Source organism: Crocodylus porosus, unplaced genomic scaffold (genome assembly GCF_001723895.1).
Source record: "Crocodylus porosus isolate Cpor-Errol unplaced genomic scaffold, CroPor_comp1, whole genome shotgun sequence".
NCBI classification, from domain to species: Eukaryota; Metazoa; Chordata; order Crocodylia; family Crocodylidae; genus Crocodylus; species Crocodylus porosus.
The window spans coordinates 71,249,890-71,266,785 of record NW_017728943.1 but is presented as its reverse complement, the minus strand read 5'-3'; the positions used below and the strand labels follow the sequence as shown (position 1 = coordinate 71,266,785).

The window sequence follows — 16,896 nt, the reverse complement described above, 5'->3', positions numbered from 1 at the left end:
AGTTTTATACTACTGTAAATCAAGAAGGGTGCCTGAGTTTTTTTCATACCAGCTGAGAAATTTTTTCCATAATTAAGTGGAAAGTGTCTTTCTAATGCTTCTAATGAAAGGTAAGAGTTAACATTATTATTTTAGGATAAAAATTCAGATGCCAACATAAGATGAAACTGATAGTAAGTATCTATTAATGGAGCTGTTGAGATAAAAAATATGTCCATATTTGTGGGGCATCTATGTCTCTCCTATATCTGTGATTCTTTTCACCATTAATATTAGATGATATTTAAAAATCTGGGCCCTTAGCCTCGCCCTGCAATCATGTCCCATGAATGGCTATACAGAGCCCTGCTGCAGTCAGTGGGGGCACACAGCCTGGCTTGTATTGGTCTGATTGCAAGAGCCCCTCTTATTTCCAGATTATTTAATTCCACTCCATTTTGCTTTCAGTTTTTTAACATGTACTTTCCTTTGTTTCCCAGTGCCCTGTCCCAGAGCTATATTTTCAACACCACATTTGCTTTAGTAAGTGCCTCCCTCTGCTCTTCCTTTTTATGAGATAAAAAGTTGAGCGTAAACTAAGCTGAAACTGTCTGCTGAAAAAACTTTGGTCTTCCTTCAAAATGGGAGACATGAAAATGAAAGAGGGGGAAAATGACAGCTCAATAAGCTTTTGTGTGTTACAATATACACATAAGTTAAAGCTGTAGGATGTTGAACAGAAGGTACCTACAACAGGTTGGGGTGGATTGAAGAGATGAGCTGGGAGATGTTGCTGTACTAGTGACTGGCAGTGAAACAATTCCTGATAAAGCTGAGCTTTTTGTCTTATATTTCATAAACTCCTTTTATCCTAGAGGTTTGATTCATCATGGAAACTCCTTTCCAAAACTCTCAACTCTTTCCTCCCTTCACCTCAACAGACCCAAGATCAGCTTAATTTTTACTGTGAAATGTACTGGAGTTAAAAATGCAGAACCAAATTAAACAAGATCAAAGGAAACATTGTGTATGTCACGTGACCTGACCGTACATTATCTTTATGCTTCCTACTTTATCATTATATTTTCCATTCTAATCATATAACTATGACTTTTTTAATGTATGAACCTAGTGCCCTTGGGTTTAGGCTTCTTAGAATAGGGAGGGATGTTTATACTTTGTTTTTTAACAGGTACAGGGGCCAGAGTCTATTCCATCTGTTAGACACATAGGTGGACTTAGGTGCTTAAAGTGTGGTCTAATTTCACCCCACTCCAGTATCTGAAAAACTCTTATACAAAAACTCGAATAGGTGGATGGTTGGTTCTCCTTCCCAAAGCTTTGCTGTGATTCAGTCTTACGGGTAGGATGATGTCGTGTTTCAGTATCAGAGGCATTAATTGATTTTCAGGGACTTGAATAGACACACACTTAGGCACCTAAGCCCACGTAGACACCCAATAGGTGAAACAGGATCTTGCCCCAAATGTTTATGTTTCACAGTATTTATAGAAAGGCATGGAAATCATATCCTGTGGGTTGTAATCTCAATTTTTCCATCGTGTGTGTGTATGTGTGTGTGTGCGCCTGCATGTGTGCGCATGTGTGCGTGCACATGCCTAAGCCTTTTAGCTGAGGGTTTCAAAGCAGTGGGCAGAATTAAGCTTTACAAAGCTTTCAGAGTCAGGAAAGTAGTGTTGCTGTCCATACAGGGAAAACAAAATTGCAAATTTTTGGAGCCAGTTCCAAAAAGGAACATTGGTGGAATTTAAGTCCCCGAGTCCAAAACTGAAATTCTGAAAACTGCTCAGCTGCCAAAGAATCCTGGAGGCACCTAAACCCACAGGTCCTGCTCCTTTTGAATTTAAACCTCATATTTCTGGAGACGCACCTCTATGAATGCCTGGAACTGCCCCTACCTTGACAGTGTGGAAAAGTTCAGTGCCTAAGCCTGTTCCAATAAGTGGGTCTCTACATAGCATGCTGGTATGCTCACAGGATTTAGTTATTCTCAAAACACATCTAGGACACACCAACAGGATTAGAATCCTCACACAACAGTGGAAAGTGCCACTTATAACATTTGGCTAGAGTAGGACCCCGTCTTAAATAGTGTTGCCTTATAGTTAGAGCACTCACTCAGAAAGTGGGAGCCCTGGATTCAATTTCTTCCTTGACTTTAGAAAGATCCAAACCCAAATCTCCAGTTCTGAGACTGCAGGCCTGGCATTGAGTAAGTCAGGACTGCTGGGATGGCAGTATAGCAGGGACCCGGAAGGAAGACCAGAGGCATCTCCTAGTAGCCACTGAAAACTCATCACAGTGCACAAGTTTTGCTTAATGTAAAGCTGGGCTAGATTTGAACTGGTGCTTTGGAAGAACTTTGCAAATGTAATTAAAAGTACCTTGACACATCCAGTACCCCTCAAAGTCATTTGTGAAAGTCATTCTTTGATTACAATAAAAGACATAGATCATTTTGATATATGCACTTGCACACACACACATACAGAACATTGGCAGGATAATCATGAGTACATACACCTAAATGACTGTATCTGAACATGTGAAGGGCTATGGCAATGTGCACACTTACGTAAACGTGTATATAGAGATGTGTGAGATCATGATCATACATATATCTAAATACTAGGGCTGTCAGATAATTGCAGTTAAAGTATGCAATCAACGCAAAACAAATTAACACGTTAATTTTTGTAACGAGCATTAATGACACACATCTGTTTGCACCCTCTCCAGACTTGGCTGGTGGAGCAGACCAGAACTGACTGGCTCTGGATGGAACCTGCACATGCAGCTCCGACCCCAGCCCACTCCGTGCCTGCTCTGGACTGCCCACCCACGCTAAGCAGTGGCAGCAGTGGTGGCAGGTGGGCAGAAACTGCTGCTTGATGCAGGGGAAAAAGTGGCCCTTCCTGCTGCAGCCACCTGTAGCCTATCCCCATGCTGCCCTGTGGCTCCTCTCCACCACCATCACTACTGCCTTCAGGTCATGCAACAGTGGCAGTGCAGAGGAGTCATAGGGCAGCCTGGGCATGCGCTCTGGGTGACTGCAGCAAGAAGGGCCTGGTATTGGCAAGGGAGAGAGGCCACTTTTCCTCCTGCACTGAGTGAGCAGCAGCTTCTGCCTGGCCTCTAGGGCTGTGCGAAACAGAAGCGTTCCATTTCGACCGATGTTTCGACAGAACAGTGTTTCGTTGTGAATTTTGTTTTGAGTTGAAATGGCTGTTTTGTTTTGTCAAAACGTTTTGCCATTTCTACCCTGTTTCAACATAGGATATAATGGGGAAGATTGAAACAGCCTATAACTTTGTCATTTCTGGCCAGATTGGATGGAACTTGCAGGAATGGTAGCCCCTTCTGAGGGCATGAGGCTTACCATGTTTCCAGAAGATAGATGCAGGGAGTTTGGAAAAACTGCACCCCAAAGACTTGAGAGAAAAATTAATGTCACGTGTATGTGTTAAGTTACAGCAGGGTCAAAACTGGAGGGATGGTAGCTCCTGCTGAGGCAACAAAGCCTGCCAAGTTTCAAGGAGATAGGTGTAGGGAGTTCAGACAAACTGCACTCCACAATCCTGAAAGCAAAACTCATGTCACATGTATGTGTTAAGACACAGTGGGGTCAAAACTGCAGGTGTGCTAGCCCCTGTGGAGGCCACAAAGCTTGCTAAGTTTCAAGGAGATGGGTGCAGGGGTTTGGGGAAACTGCACCCCAAAATCTTGAAAGCAAAACTCATGCTACGTGTATGTGTTAAGCCACAGCAGGATCAAAACTGCAGGCTTGGAAGTCACGAAGCCTGCCAATTTTCAAAGAGATAGGTGCAGGAGTTTGGGGAAACTGCACCTCAAGCTGTGGACAAGCAAAACTTGTGATGTGGGTGACACTGTGTGTGTTAAGGCGCAGTAGGGTGAAAGCTGCAGGCCTGCTAGCCCCTGCTGAGGCCACAAAGCCTGCCAGCTATCGAGGAGATAGGTGTAGAAGTTCTGGGTTTTGGGGCCCTGCACCTCTGGCTGCTGACAGGCAAAACTCGTGACATGGGTGCTTGTGAAGCTGTGTCTGTCCTGGGGCACAGGGGAGGGGAAACTACTCCCCTGCACTTTGTGGCCTTAGCAGGGGCTAGTAGGCTTGCAGCTTTCACCCTGCTGTGCCTTAACACACACACTGTCACCTGTGTCACGAGTTTTGCTTGTCTACAGCTTGAGGTGCTATTTCCCCCAAACCCCTGCACCTATCTCCTTGAAACTTGTCAGGCTTTGTGGCCTCAGCGGGGGCTAGCATGCCCGCAGTTTTGACCCTGCTGTAGCTTACCACATACATGTGGCATGAGTTTTGCTTTCAGGATTTCAGGGTGCTGTTTCCCCAAACTCCCTGCACCCACCTCCTTGAAACTTGGCAGACTTTGTGGCCTCAGCAGGGGCTACCACCCCTGCAGTTTTGACCCTGCTGTGGCTTAACATGTACACATGACCCAAGTTTGGCTCTCAAGACTTTGGGGTGCAGTTTCTCTGAACCCCCTGCACCTATCTTCTTGAAACGTGGCACGCTTTATGCCCTCAGCAGGAGCTACCATTTCTGCATGTTTTATCCAAATCTGGCCAGAAATGACAAAGTTATAGGCTCTTTCAACCTTCCCCATTATAGCCTATGGGCAAAATGTCGAAACAGCAGCGAAACAGTGAAACGTTTCGACTTGCCTCATTTTGTTTCAAGGCTGTTTCGACCATATCTGTTTCATTTCAATTTTGATGTTTTGACCTTGAAACAGGTTGAAACAGCATTGGAATAAAACTGATGGCTACATTTTGCACAGCCCTACCAGCCACCACTGTTGCTGCTCGGCATGGGCAGCTGAGTCTGGAGCAGGCGCAGGGTGGGCTGGGATCTGGGGTGTTCACATGGGTTCTGGTTGGTCTGCTCCAGCCAGTGCGAGTCCAGAGCAGGCATGGGGCGGGCTAGGGTCAGAGGTGGGGCTGTGTGCTGTTGGTGATGGTGGGAAGGAGCCTCAGGACGCATAGGCTCTAGGCTGTTGGGTGCAGCGTTCTGACTGCTGTTTAACTGTGCAATCAAAATTGCCATTAATTGCGCCTTTTTTTTAGTCTCGCAATTAATTACGATTAACTTTTTTAATCATTTGTCAGCCCTACCATATACATGTTCTGCATATATATGTGTGTACATTAGGACATAGTTTGATTCTTAGTGTTTGTACTTCAGGTAACAGTGATGAAGCTTTTTACAGCCTGATGAAGCCATTCAAGAGATGGAAATAATGCCAGGCTAAGACTGTTCAAGGAGTTTCATTTCCCAGATAATGGAGATACTACAAAATCCTGATCTTGCATCATTTTTCTCACATAAATGGATCCAGAAAGGAACAGACCACCAGAAATTTGGAATCCGTGGTAAGAACAAACAGCATGCAAGTGTGAGTTCGTGACTCTGTAACATGAAATCCCAATAAACAATTCTGACTAGGAAACAAATAATCATGTTATAAGGAAACACTCCTGGAAGCCAAATAAATAGTTTGAAATGATGGTTTCTTGGTTTTAAAGTCACACGTGTGTTTGATAACTAACTAAAAATTCTGGAATGAGAACATTTGGTTTCCCAATATTTTCTATTATTGTTTTAGTTTTGTTCCATATCTATACAGAAAGGTCAGACCAGTGGAAAAAATATTGGCCCGATTCTCAAGAATCATGTACAGTCCTAGAAGAGCTGGACAGAATGGGTGAAAAGTTCAGCAGCCAAATAGTGCAGCACTTGGCACTCTTGCCTGGCTTTTCTTATGATACAAAAACAGGGAGACCATAAATTAATCTGAAATACAGCAAATTTAGAGCCAATAAAAGTAGACTTGTAGGTAATAATGGTTATCAACAAAAGGCACCTGTGTTTTAATTTTATACTTTATTGTTTTCCTCACATTTCAAAATATACAAGATGGGAAACAATATCCCTACATTGGAATGACTGTAATTTACATATGAAAAAATAAAGGTCTGATCCTGCAAATCCTTACTGAGAGAGTAATCCTTTCTCCCAGCATTTGCACTGACCTCAGGACTGAAGGGTCAGAACCTGTAACTATGTATATTAGCCTGTGGGCTGAAGTTGTACTTGGCTGATGACACAAGGTCAGAAATATACACCTTCAAGTTATACAGTATATACACGTAAGTGCTTCCAGTCTGTGATTCAAAATAACTGTGCTTGGATGTTCAGGACTGACATGGACAAAATTGGTGAGCATCAGATTCCCACACATGGCTAAAGCTATTTGGCAAGATACTGCTTTAGCTGGAAATTGTCACTGCCATTTGCTTTTTTCATCTGCAGGTGTTTCATTATGAGTTTAAATTTGATTGCTTTTTACACTGATATAAATCAGGAGTAACTTCACTGAAGTTCGGGGAGTTACACTGGCATAAAATCAGGATCCATATTTAGAGAATATACATGAAAACAAAATAAATACATGCCTATACATGTATTATGTACATATTTCTATACACACACTCACACACACACACTACCTGCATGTACATGTGCATATAGTAAACACACAGCATTCCTCTGTCCACATCTGCTTCATTAATGATGGTGGGCATGGAGGGGCATAATGCTGGGACAATGTCTACAGGGGTACTCTGTGCAGAAGACATTGACCATGTCTACACAAGACACTTTACTACACAGTAGACTAATCTACTGCACAGTAAAGCATCACCATCTACATGTGCTGGCGTTTACTGTGCAGTAAATTAGTCTAATACATGTGCAGGTAAATTTACTGCACAGTAAAGCCAAATAGCATGAATAGCACATGTAGATGTACCCACAGGCAAGGAGAATTCCTGAAGAGGAACAAATGCAGTTCCAGCAACTTATCTCAAATTATTTGCTAAATTATTTCAAAGGGTGCAGCTGGCATCAAAGGAGAGGCTTTGCTGCACCCATGCCCTCTTTCTGGAGTATATACTGTGGATGGCAGCATCTGCCTGCACCTTGCACACACAGAAACCACACATTAGGATTATGACTGCCTTTGAATTGGCCTGGAAAGCAAGGGAAGGACTTGTTGTGGTCCCCTTCCCCGTGCAGCAGTAGTCTGGTCCTGGGTGTATATGCTTACTCTACATCACTGCTATATTGTCCATAACACAACCACACTTCTCTATGATCATGTTAGGAAACTCAGCCACTTCAATTTCTGTGTAGTTTCCCTTCTTGACAAGATACATCATGGGAAGTGGGGAGCTCTCCACAATGGCACAAGTTCTCTCCCCATAGCCAAATCGGCGTAGCAAGCTTTTGGGCTGCATACAGCTACCCATACAGTGATAGGCCTGGTATCCTGCTGGCTCAATAATCCAGTACTGAGTCCAGGTCAGCTCTCGGAAGTTGATGTAGTGTTCCTGCCGACAGCAAGTTGATTTCTTCTTCAGGGTTTCCTCCTTACAGTCTCCAGGCCCTCTATCATAAAACACAGCCAAGAATTATCTCTGTGACTGGAAATTAGGACTCGAGCTGAAGAAATAGCTCCGTCAGTAACTTAGAAATTAGTCTGAACTGCAAAGCTTGGATCTGGATTTTGAGCTTGCTCATAGAAATCAGGCATGGTTAGATTTAAAGTCCATGTTCAAACCCATTCTTACTTGAGTCCAAAAAATACAGGGAGAAGAGAGTCCTGGAACTGGAGGCATGCCCCAACCATTACATTTTCAATAATTGAGTTCTAAGGAGGAAACTGAACCCTCTGGGCCTGTGTCTCTCTGCCCTAAATCTTGTGTAGTGATTTATACTCGTACTAAATGAGTGAGATAAACTATCATCTTGAAATAGAAATGCTCAACAAACTCCCTGCACTTATTTTATTTCTGCATAAATGGCTACCCAAGGTAGTAGTGAATCAGCTATCCTTTTCGGTCTTTAAAAATTCAGTTAACACCTTTACTTCTTCAGGTTGGTCAACACTACAAAGTTTTGCTGATGTAAATATGATCACTACAGTTCTGAAAACACCGCACCTCCTACCTAACATAGCTTTGCCAGCAACCCTCCAGAGCAGATACAACATCAGCAAAACAACTTTTTTGCCAGTATAGCTAATGCTGGCCGGTGAGGTGGTGGAGCTTCATAAGCAAAAGCACCTTTTTGCCATTGTATATTGTCTCTCTCCAAGGGGGCTTTGCCCACACACCAGTCCTTTCAAAAGCTCTAGAGTGAAGCCACATTCTAAGTTTTTGTGGTTTGAATGATCACTTGCTAAATATGTTAGAACTAGAGCTGGACCCTAATTAAAACCTGTAGTAGACTAAATTGAGATCTATACTTCAGAGCAGACTTCTACCTCAGAGAGGGCCAAACTGAAAGCCCAGATCCAAATATTACAAACTTCAGGGAAGCTTGGAAATAGATTTTTGTCCAAACTTTGTGGTCCAATCACATCTCTACTTGCACCAACCCATTCTAGAAATGTCCCAACTAAATCAAGGCCTCCGGTCATCTTGACTGAAAAACTTTTTCCAGTGTTAGCTATCAACAAAATACCACACACAGCACAGACTTAGATTTGACACATACCCATATTCTTCCAGGTTGAGAGTATAAAGCACCAGTTCAGGTTTGCCCATGGCTTTATCCAAAGGGTCCTGAGAGGTAAAACGCACAATTTTGGCCATTTCTGAGGCGTAGCTGCCTAGCCTTTCTCCTTCAATCCAAATCTCTAGTAGCATCGGTCCCCGCCTCTCAGTTTTCAGCCAATAATGTATTGCTTGGGTCACATCAAAATTCCTCCAACCAGACTCCATTATTGGAACCAACCTGTGAGACAAGGTAGGGATAAAAAAAGGTCGACTATCAGAGAACTGATGGCACAGGACCTGTACCTCCTACTCCTCTTACTGCTCCTCCTCCTTTTCATCATCATCGTCCTTTGGCCAGGCAATGCCTATAGACCCTGCAGTTACACAAAAGGTACACAGATGAATTTGGTTCCTCCAGTTTGTCACACTTCTTGATGTCTCAGTAATAGTTACTGGGTAATCTTAGTCAAATTTCAGAACAAAATTAATGATTAGATTTTAAGAGAGATGTACAATTTCTATTAATTGAGAGAACAAGATGTTCTAACTAAAGGATTATTACAGTCCTTCATATCAAAATACTCATTATTAGTTAAAGAGATTTGACAGTGCAGGACCATATTCAGCAGCAGCATAAATAAGTGTAGCTGTCTTTGCAAGCTATGGCACTTATACCTACTTGTTAATGCCATGGATGAATGCATTCCATAAAGATCCACCCAAAAATTAAATTGACAGTTTTGTGTCTGATCCTGCTCTTACTGAATTCCATTACAAAGCTCTTATTGACTTCAGTGGGGTAGAATGAGAGTTAGATGTAGCATGTACCTAGTAATAAGGACTAATTAAAGAAATCTATGAAAAAAGCAAAAAGCCAACCAGCCAAGTTTTCAAAAGAGACAGAGAAAGAGAGGTGAATGATGCAGAAGAAGGCTGTGAAAAGAAGAACTAGAACTGACTACTTGATGCAACTGCAATCTTTTAGTGTGCTTATTATTTATGATTTTCAGGCCAATTATAGAAATACGGTCAGTTCAAATTTCAGGCTTCTTGGCAATAAAGAAGCTCCTTTTATTATAGGCTTAAAACAGGATATGGAGCCTGATCCTGGAGTCCCTGCTTTGGGCATTTTTTTTTACAAATAAAGGCTACATGCCTAATTCTGCTCTCATTTACCCTGATCGGTTACAGCTGTAACTCCACCAAGTTCACTGAGTTTCTCCTCATGTAGGCAAGTGCAGGTAACATCAGAACAAGGTCCAGTAAAATCCAAATCCCCACTAGAGAATTATTGCTTACCTGGAATCAATCAGGGAAGTCCGGTTGGTGCCATCAGCTTGGCGTTGAACCCAGTAAACACTGACTCTGGCATTGGTGACTGGCCTGTGAGATTGCTTATAAGGGATGTTTGTTCTGTTCATGGGCTTTTTGAAAAGTTTCAGCTCAGCCATTGTGACCTCACTGTTTTCAGGTATCCTCCCCTCCATGTCAAAGACCAGATTTTGGCGTGTAGTGTCAGAATAGAGAACTTCTCCAGCAATGTCTGTGTTTATTGGGAATAACAAAGAGACCTTGATGTCATTCCCCAAAGCTGTCACACTTCTCTGTCACTCACAATTATCATTACAACATGCTCACATTATGCTCCAAAGAGTGACTGCTTGAGTTTATAAGCAGATACCAAACACACCTTTTCTAATGACTTCAGTGAATCAGTAACTTACAAACACCCTTATCATTTTCCACTGCCACTAGGGAGACAATGGGAAGGAATCACAACTTTTACTATATTATTTTCCCCCAAAATCAAAAACTCCAGTGGCTGTATAAAAGCAGAATGCTATAATGTATAAAATTTTAAAAAAACAAACAGTTTTTATTATCTGCCTTGAAGCACTACAACAAATCATTGAAAAAAGCAGATTTTAAAAGAGTTAACATATAAGTAGCATTAATATAGCAGACAGAGTTGCTTCTTTTTGTTTTTTTTTCCAATGGAAAACTGGGTTTTTAGCTAACCAAACATCTTCATAGAAAGGATACACTTTCCACAAAAAAAACCTGAAATTTTTTTTAAACCAGAAAATGCGGTGGGGAGAGTGGAGAATAAAGGTTTTCTGATGAAAAATGTAATTTTTCTCCCAAATATTTTGGCCAAAAACTATTTTTTTAAATGTTTGTCTAAATTTTCCAGTGGGGGAGGTGTGGGGCAAAGACAATTTTCTAAAAAGGTCTACTCAGCATGTATAATTTATAATCCCCTTTTTAACATGTTAATCTTTAAGTGGTCATCTTCATTAACCTAAATTATCCTGCTTAATTAAAGAAAGGTGTTTTGAGACAAAGTTCCATTTCAGAAACAGTGCTATCAAAATCCCCAAATAATTTATTTCAGCCCATTATTAACACTGGATGAAGAAAGTTTGGATGCAAACCTGGATCTGAGTCCCTGGCCTGCCCCTGCGAGTTCAGCAACTGTCGGGATCTGGGGCTTTGCTAAACTAACAGAAATAATTTCAGCGGTGTTACCTGCATTGCCAGGAATCCCTCTCAGGATGCCAGCCAAACTTGGCAAGGCTCTTCTCTTCACTCTGTGATGCCTCAGCATGGAAATGTATTTGTTCCTTATGTGCTCTGGGATAACCAGATTCATTACATCCCTCTTCTGAAGTTTAGGGACCTCAGAGAGCTGTAGTTTCTGCAGCAAAGTTTCCTTGAGCCCCTGTTGGGTAAGACCACTGACAGTCATGCATAGGCAGAGTGCACAGAAGAGCCAGCCGAGCCTCACGCTCATCCTCTGTCAGTCGCCAAATAACTTATCAGGAAAGAACAAGCTGGTCACTCTCTCCTGGAATCTGCTCTTGGCAGAGGTGCCTTCTTGCTTGCACAAGCTGTCTGTGTGGGAAGGAGATCTAATGTGCTGGCTTTTTATAGCCAGTCTAGTCCCATTGGCACAACAAATTCCACAAGTGGAAATGAAGCAGAGGACTTGAAAGAATTGCTGCCCCATTGAGAGTAACACATGTTAACACTTTCATGTACTGTGAACTTAATACAAGAATATCAAGGCATCTCTAGTTACCTGGGTTAGAAAAGGATTTCTATTCTTTTAGCTCCCTTTTAACTGTTCCCCACAAAAGCTCCAGACAATTGGAAATGTTTCATGTTTAGTGTAGGCCAGAGTGAACTATTTCTGTAGAGTTCGAATGTATTATTTATCTATCTCACCAATATACACTGTACTGTACCACTTGTATAGGAAGACACAGTCCTGGACTACAAAGGACTCACAGCCTAAAATAGAAGATAATGTCATTCCAGTGCTTAATTCATCAGTGGTACAGCTGAAAGTTCAGTCTCTTAATGATAGAGCTTTAAAAAATATTTAATTTTAAATCATAACCTTTTTGTGCCAGGGACTGATTTGATTTTCATGGATTGTACCAAACTCTTTACAAGTACCAAATAATCATAAATCCTAGTGTTTTTTGGGGGGGTTTCGTGCCTTTTAAACCATGTAAGACATTTCTAAGCCAAAGAACTCCAAACATGTGCAAGTTTTACATTTCAGAAAAGCATCCTTGCCATTTTTATGGTTTCTTGTAGATTTAACAGTATAACCTGTGTTTAAAAGAGCAGTTCATTATACAGAGGTATTTTTTAGCTACTGTTGGAAACCAGATTCACTGGTTTGCCCAACCACCCCCACCTCACTGCACTGATTTCCATGTCATGCATAAACAGCGAGAAAATATCCACTTCATTTGAATAGTTGTATTTTTAAGCAACACCAAAAGTTTCAGCTCCTGCGATTTACCAAAGCAAAGATTTCACCCTGAAATCTGAAATCCTTTTAAATATTACCGTGCCCTGGCATTCCACACATGTCAGTGTAACATTGACATTTTGAACACTGGTATACTGGGAGATGATCATTTGAGTTACACAACGCTCGTACGGCTAAATGTTGATTTGGCAGAGTTTCATCTGAGAGGAGGCCAATGGTAAAACCATGGTTTACAATTTTTACAATTTTTTTCTTGGACATATTGATTTTTCAGTAAATAATCTGCAACAATTAACTGAGTATAGCTTTGAATGTGGACATGTTTTCAGAGGGAGGAAGATCACTGGTTGTAAAACAGTGAATGGCCATGCATTCTGATTTGCGTTTCTGTCTGATTTCTTTTTTTAACCTGATCAGGAGACTGATTCTAGTCCTCGTATCTTTTCTACTAATTTGTGCTTGTCTAAGTAGTCCCATTGACTAGCAAAAACTATTAAAACAAATACTGCTATGTAAAGTGAAAGTTCTTCATAGATCCTTTTGCAGCAAGGATTTCTTGATCAGAAAGTAACTTGCTTCATGTCTGATGTCTAATCTAGGCTGAAGATTCTTCATTGCCAAATGTGCATTGGAAGCAGATACATGGACTGTACATGTAAAATAAAATAATTGAGTAAACAGAATGAAGCTCAGCTGAAAAACAGGTGGGGATGTGGATTGCAGGCTTTTCACAGGATAGTGATTATCTGGCCCAATTGGAGGATTTGCCATTCTCTCTTTGTCATGCAAACAAGAAAAGTCAGAAATTGTATAATAGCCTTTTCTGGTCAATGTGGATTGGAAGCTACATGGTACATTTAAAATGTCAGACAAGGGATTTAAAGTGGCTGCAAGGAATGAAATATGAGGGACTGACATTTTCAGTACAATACGTGGTGGGAGGGAATCAATCAAATGAGATTTTAGTTAATTCCAAAGTAGTTCTCTTGGCTTGAAAGGGTAACTTTGTTGGTTGGGCACATCTACATTGTCATTACAAGCTTTTTAATAAATAAATCTAATGGGTTAAAAGTAAAGTGTGAAATACTTATATTAATTATGCAAATTTAGCCTGAGAAAGAGAGACATTGCAGACAGACTTGATGTTCCCAGCAGAAAAATACATTGCCTGTCTGTGGGTGAAGAGCTGAGTCTTCAGCTTTTTGCAGTTGATGTTTCCATGTACATAACTTTTATGTCATGAGCTGATCCACATTTGAACAGCTTCTGCCTGAGCAAATGCTAAACATACCATTTTTAAATGTTAAGAAAAATGGCTAATTTGATATGTGCACATGGGGATAGAGTTGGAGCTAAATTGCAGATTGGTATCTGAATCTGGTTTGCACAAAGATCAGGAGTATTTGAATCTAGGGATTGGAAAATAAAACTGCCATATTAAAGCTGAGATATAAACTTGATTAAATTTTAGAAGATCTCAGGTTGAGAGCTCTGGGTTCACCCCATCTTCTTACCCTCCTTGTTCAATTTGAAGCACATTAAGCATTAGTACATAGTTAACAAATAAACAACTGGAATGTAGTGCTTATGGTAAATGCTGCGCCTCAAGCTTTGAAAATTAACTTCCTCCCTTTATCTACTGCACATGCAGCAGCCATGGAAACTTCCTTCTCTCTGCCTCACTAATAAGTCTCATCCACAAGACTTTTATCCTTCAAGTAGAAGCAGGCCCAGATTTGTAATCAGGATTCCATTTGGACAGGCCTCCCACGATGCTGTCTGCCCCAAAGATCCCAGTTGCCACTGCTGCAGCAGCTTCAGCAATGTAGGGAGTAGCAGCCAGGCAGGGACTGCAGACCATCCATTAGTCCCTTGCAGTCCAGATGCAGCCCACAGGCTGCCAGTTGAATGGCCCTGCTTGGTGTAGACTAAGCCTTGGTCCTTGGCCTTTAAATTATTACTCCATCATGGGAAACAGAGAGTTAGCCAAAGTCCGTGCTTATTCACACCTGAGCTGTTCCATTGTAGGCTGGTACAAGCTAGCACTATTGACAAAACCAGTTTGAATAGATCAAACTTGACGCCAGGCAGAGCACTGACTCTCTGATAGGCAGAAGGCAAAAGTGCATGCATAGAAAGCACATGCTAGTTGACAATCTGATAACAACCCTTTCAACCAATGCAGTCAGAAAGAATGTTAAAGAAAGCAAGTTTGTAAAAAGGAAAGATGTCATAAAAATTAAACAAGCAAAATTAAATATTAACTGGATGCATCTACATGTGCATTAAGGCATTTTTACTAGTGTGCATTAAATTTAGTACCTCTAATGTAAGGTACTAAAGAGATGCATATTAGACTGCTTTAATGCACAGTAATGAATATGCAGGGATTTTAAGTGATGCTTAATGCTCAGTAGCCTATTTTATTGATCATACTTTAATGAGCAGTAAAATAGGCTACTGCACATTAAAGTGGGTGTGTAGACACACCCACTGAGAGCTACTTGGTATAGCGCAGATTTACTGCCAGTCTTTATTGTGATTGCCCTTTCTTATGTGGTTACCTTTTTTTCATCCAAGCAGAACCAGTTTTATAGCTTTTATAGCTTTCAGTTTTACCACTTTCTTTAACTTCAGCAGTGAAAGACTCAGCAACTAGAAAATACTTAGTTTAGTGCCTCCCCACACTGGCCAGGGGCTTCTTCCATTTCTCCTCTGGCTGGATTTCACTGATTTTCTGTGGGACTGATTTTGACAGAGTCTGTATTTTTATGTTTATTTTTTAATTTAACACTTCTTACATTTAGCCTATGGCATCTCTCCTGTTTACAAACATATTAAGAATGAATGAGCCTTGATCTAAACAGGGATTGTATCAGGCCCTTAAAAACTGCAGGCAACCCCAGCTTAGCACTCTTAACTGGTTCCTGAAAAACCGAGCATTAAGGGAAATGAGCATTAAGTGCAACCTAAAATATCTGACGACCCAAGAAGGCAACCACAAGTGTTTTTGATGACCAAGGATGGCGACCGTGAGCATTATAACCAATCTCACTGAGCGATAAGTGGAACCAGGTATTACTTTCAAATGAGTGTTATAGCGAAATAGCGCCAAGCAAAACAGCATTAAGCAGGGGTTGCCTGTTTTAAGGTCCAGGGCATACATGTATGACTAAATATTACTCAGTGTGAGTATAGCTGAAAAAATCCATCCTTTATTTTTTTGCCATTTCACGAGAAATTCACGAGAAATTGATGTATGTGACACAGGCCTGAATTATGTGGTGATACGCCATTCTACACTAGCGCCAACAGTACCACTATTGCTGATATTGCGAGAGCAGCAATTATGCTAGAACACAGAGGGGAAAATTTGACAAAATCATTCCTGCAGAGAGGTCTAGTGGGTAGAACTTCTACTGTGGGACTATGTCACAGTATAATTGACCTCACTGGCAATTTTTATGCTATTCAACCTCTTATTTTTTCTCTCCTCCATCTTATTATTCCTTATTATAACCCCTCAGGCCACCTTAAAGCAATTGTCTTCCCTCATTTGTCTTTACAGGCTTGCCATTCTTGTAGGTGGTTGTCAAAACCTTCCTTCTTAAATGCTGTGAAGTATTACCTATTTCATTTTCCTATGCTTTCCACAAGCTCCCTGATCATTTGTTTCACCATTTTGCATGGTACTAGAGAACCCAGTGCTGAGCCAGTGTCCTTAAACAACATTTTTGACAAAATCAGGCCTTGAATAATGTTTCAGTGGATTACCCATTTTTGCAACCTATTATGTGGAAGGCAATTGGATGCCATTGTCGCTTCCACTTAGAAGATCCACCTTTACTCCCTTTGATACAGTTTTAGGTCTCAAAAATATGTAACCTGAAATTGTTTTCAAGAGCCATAACAATCCAATCCAGTCTTTCTCAAGGAGAAGGCTGGACAGAGCTCACTTAGTTATGAGACCATCTTTATAAGCTGGAGACTTTGTTCTTTAACCATTCAAGGCAGGTCTATATCTGTCCCTTCATATAATGATGCTTTGGTTCTACAGAACACCCAACCCATGGAATAGGAACCTGACTCCAGATGTCAAATCTAGTTGTTCCAAATGATAGTGCAAAGCATTAGATTATTGGACCCAAAATAGTATTCCTTTTTTTTTTTCCATTGAGGAAGATGCTCTGAGAAATAGAGGGTCGTTATCACATTTGCTTGGCACTTTAGCCCTAGGCAGTTTTGTAACGAGGCGTGCTACAATGTATGTTTAGAGGTCTGGAGAACAGGCCATACAAGGAGAGGCTGAAGGATATGGGACTGTTCAGCCTGGAGAAGAGAAGATTTAGGTGGGACTTGGTGGTGTAACTGTCTTATAGTTTTTAGCAAAGACTTTATATTATTTTCTCTTTTCTGTATAACTGCCGCGCGGCACTCTCACATTTATGTAACCTTGAAGTGGACTGTTAATCAAAATGAACGCTTTGTACTTTTCTCCACTGGCATTAAGCTAC

At 41.1% G+C, this 16,896-nt stretch overlaps 1 protein-coding gene across 1 annotated transcript; it reads right to left on the bottom strand.

Annotated features, from left to right (window-relative positions):
- Nucleotides 1-6,807: 6,807 nt before the first annotated feature.
- Nucleotides 6,808-11,506, bottom strand: LOC109319237 (left-right determination factor 1-like). Its single transcript, XM_019548740.1, has 4 exons — nucleotides 11,125-11,506; nucleotides 9,895-10,138; nucleotides 8,594-8,833; nucleotides 6,808-7,483 (listed from the first exon to the last, which is right to left on the bottom strand). Exons 1-4 carry the CDS (start codon nucleotides 11,387-11,389, stop codon nucleotides 7,144-7,146), a joined length of 1,089 nt encoding a protein of 362 aa, XP_019404285.1. The 5' UTR covers nucleotides 11,390-11,506; the 3' UTR covers nucleotides 6,808-7,143.
- Nucleotides 11,507-16,896: the final 5,390 nt, after the last annotated feature.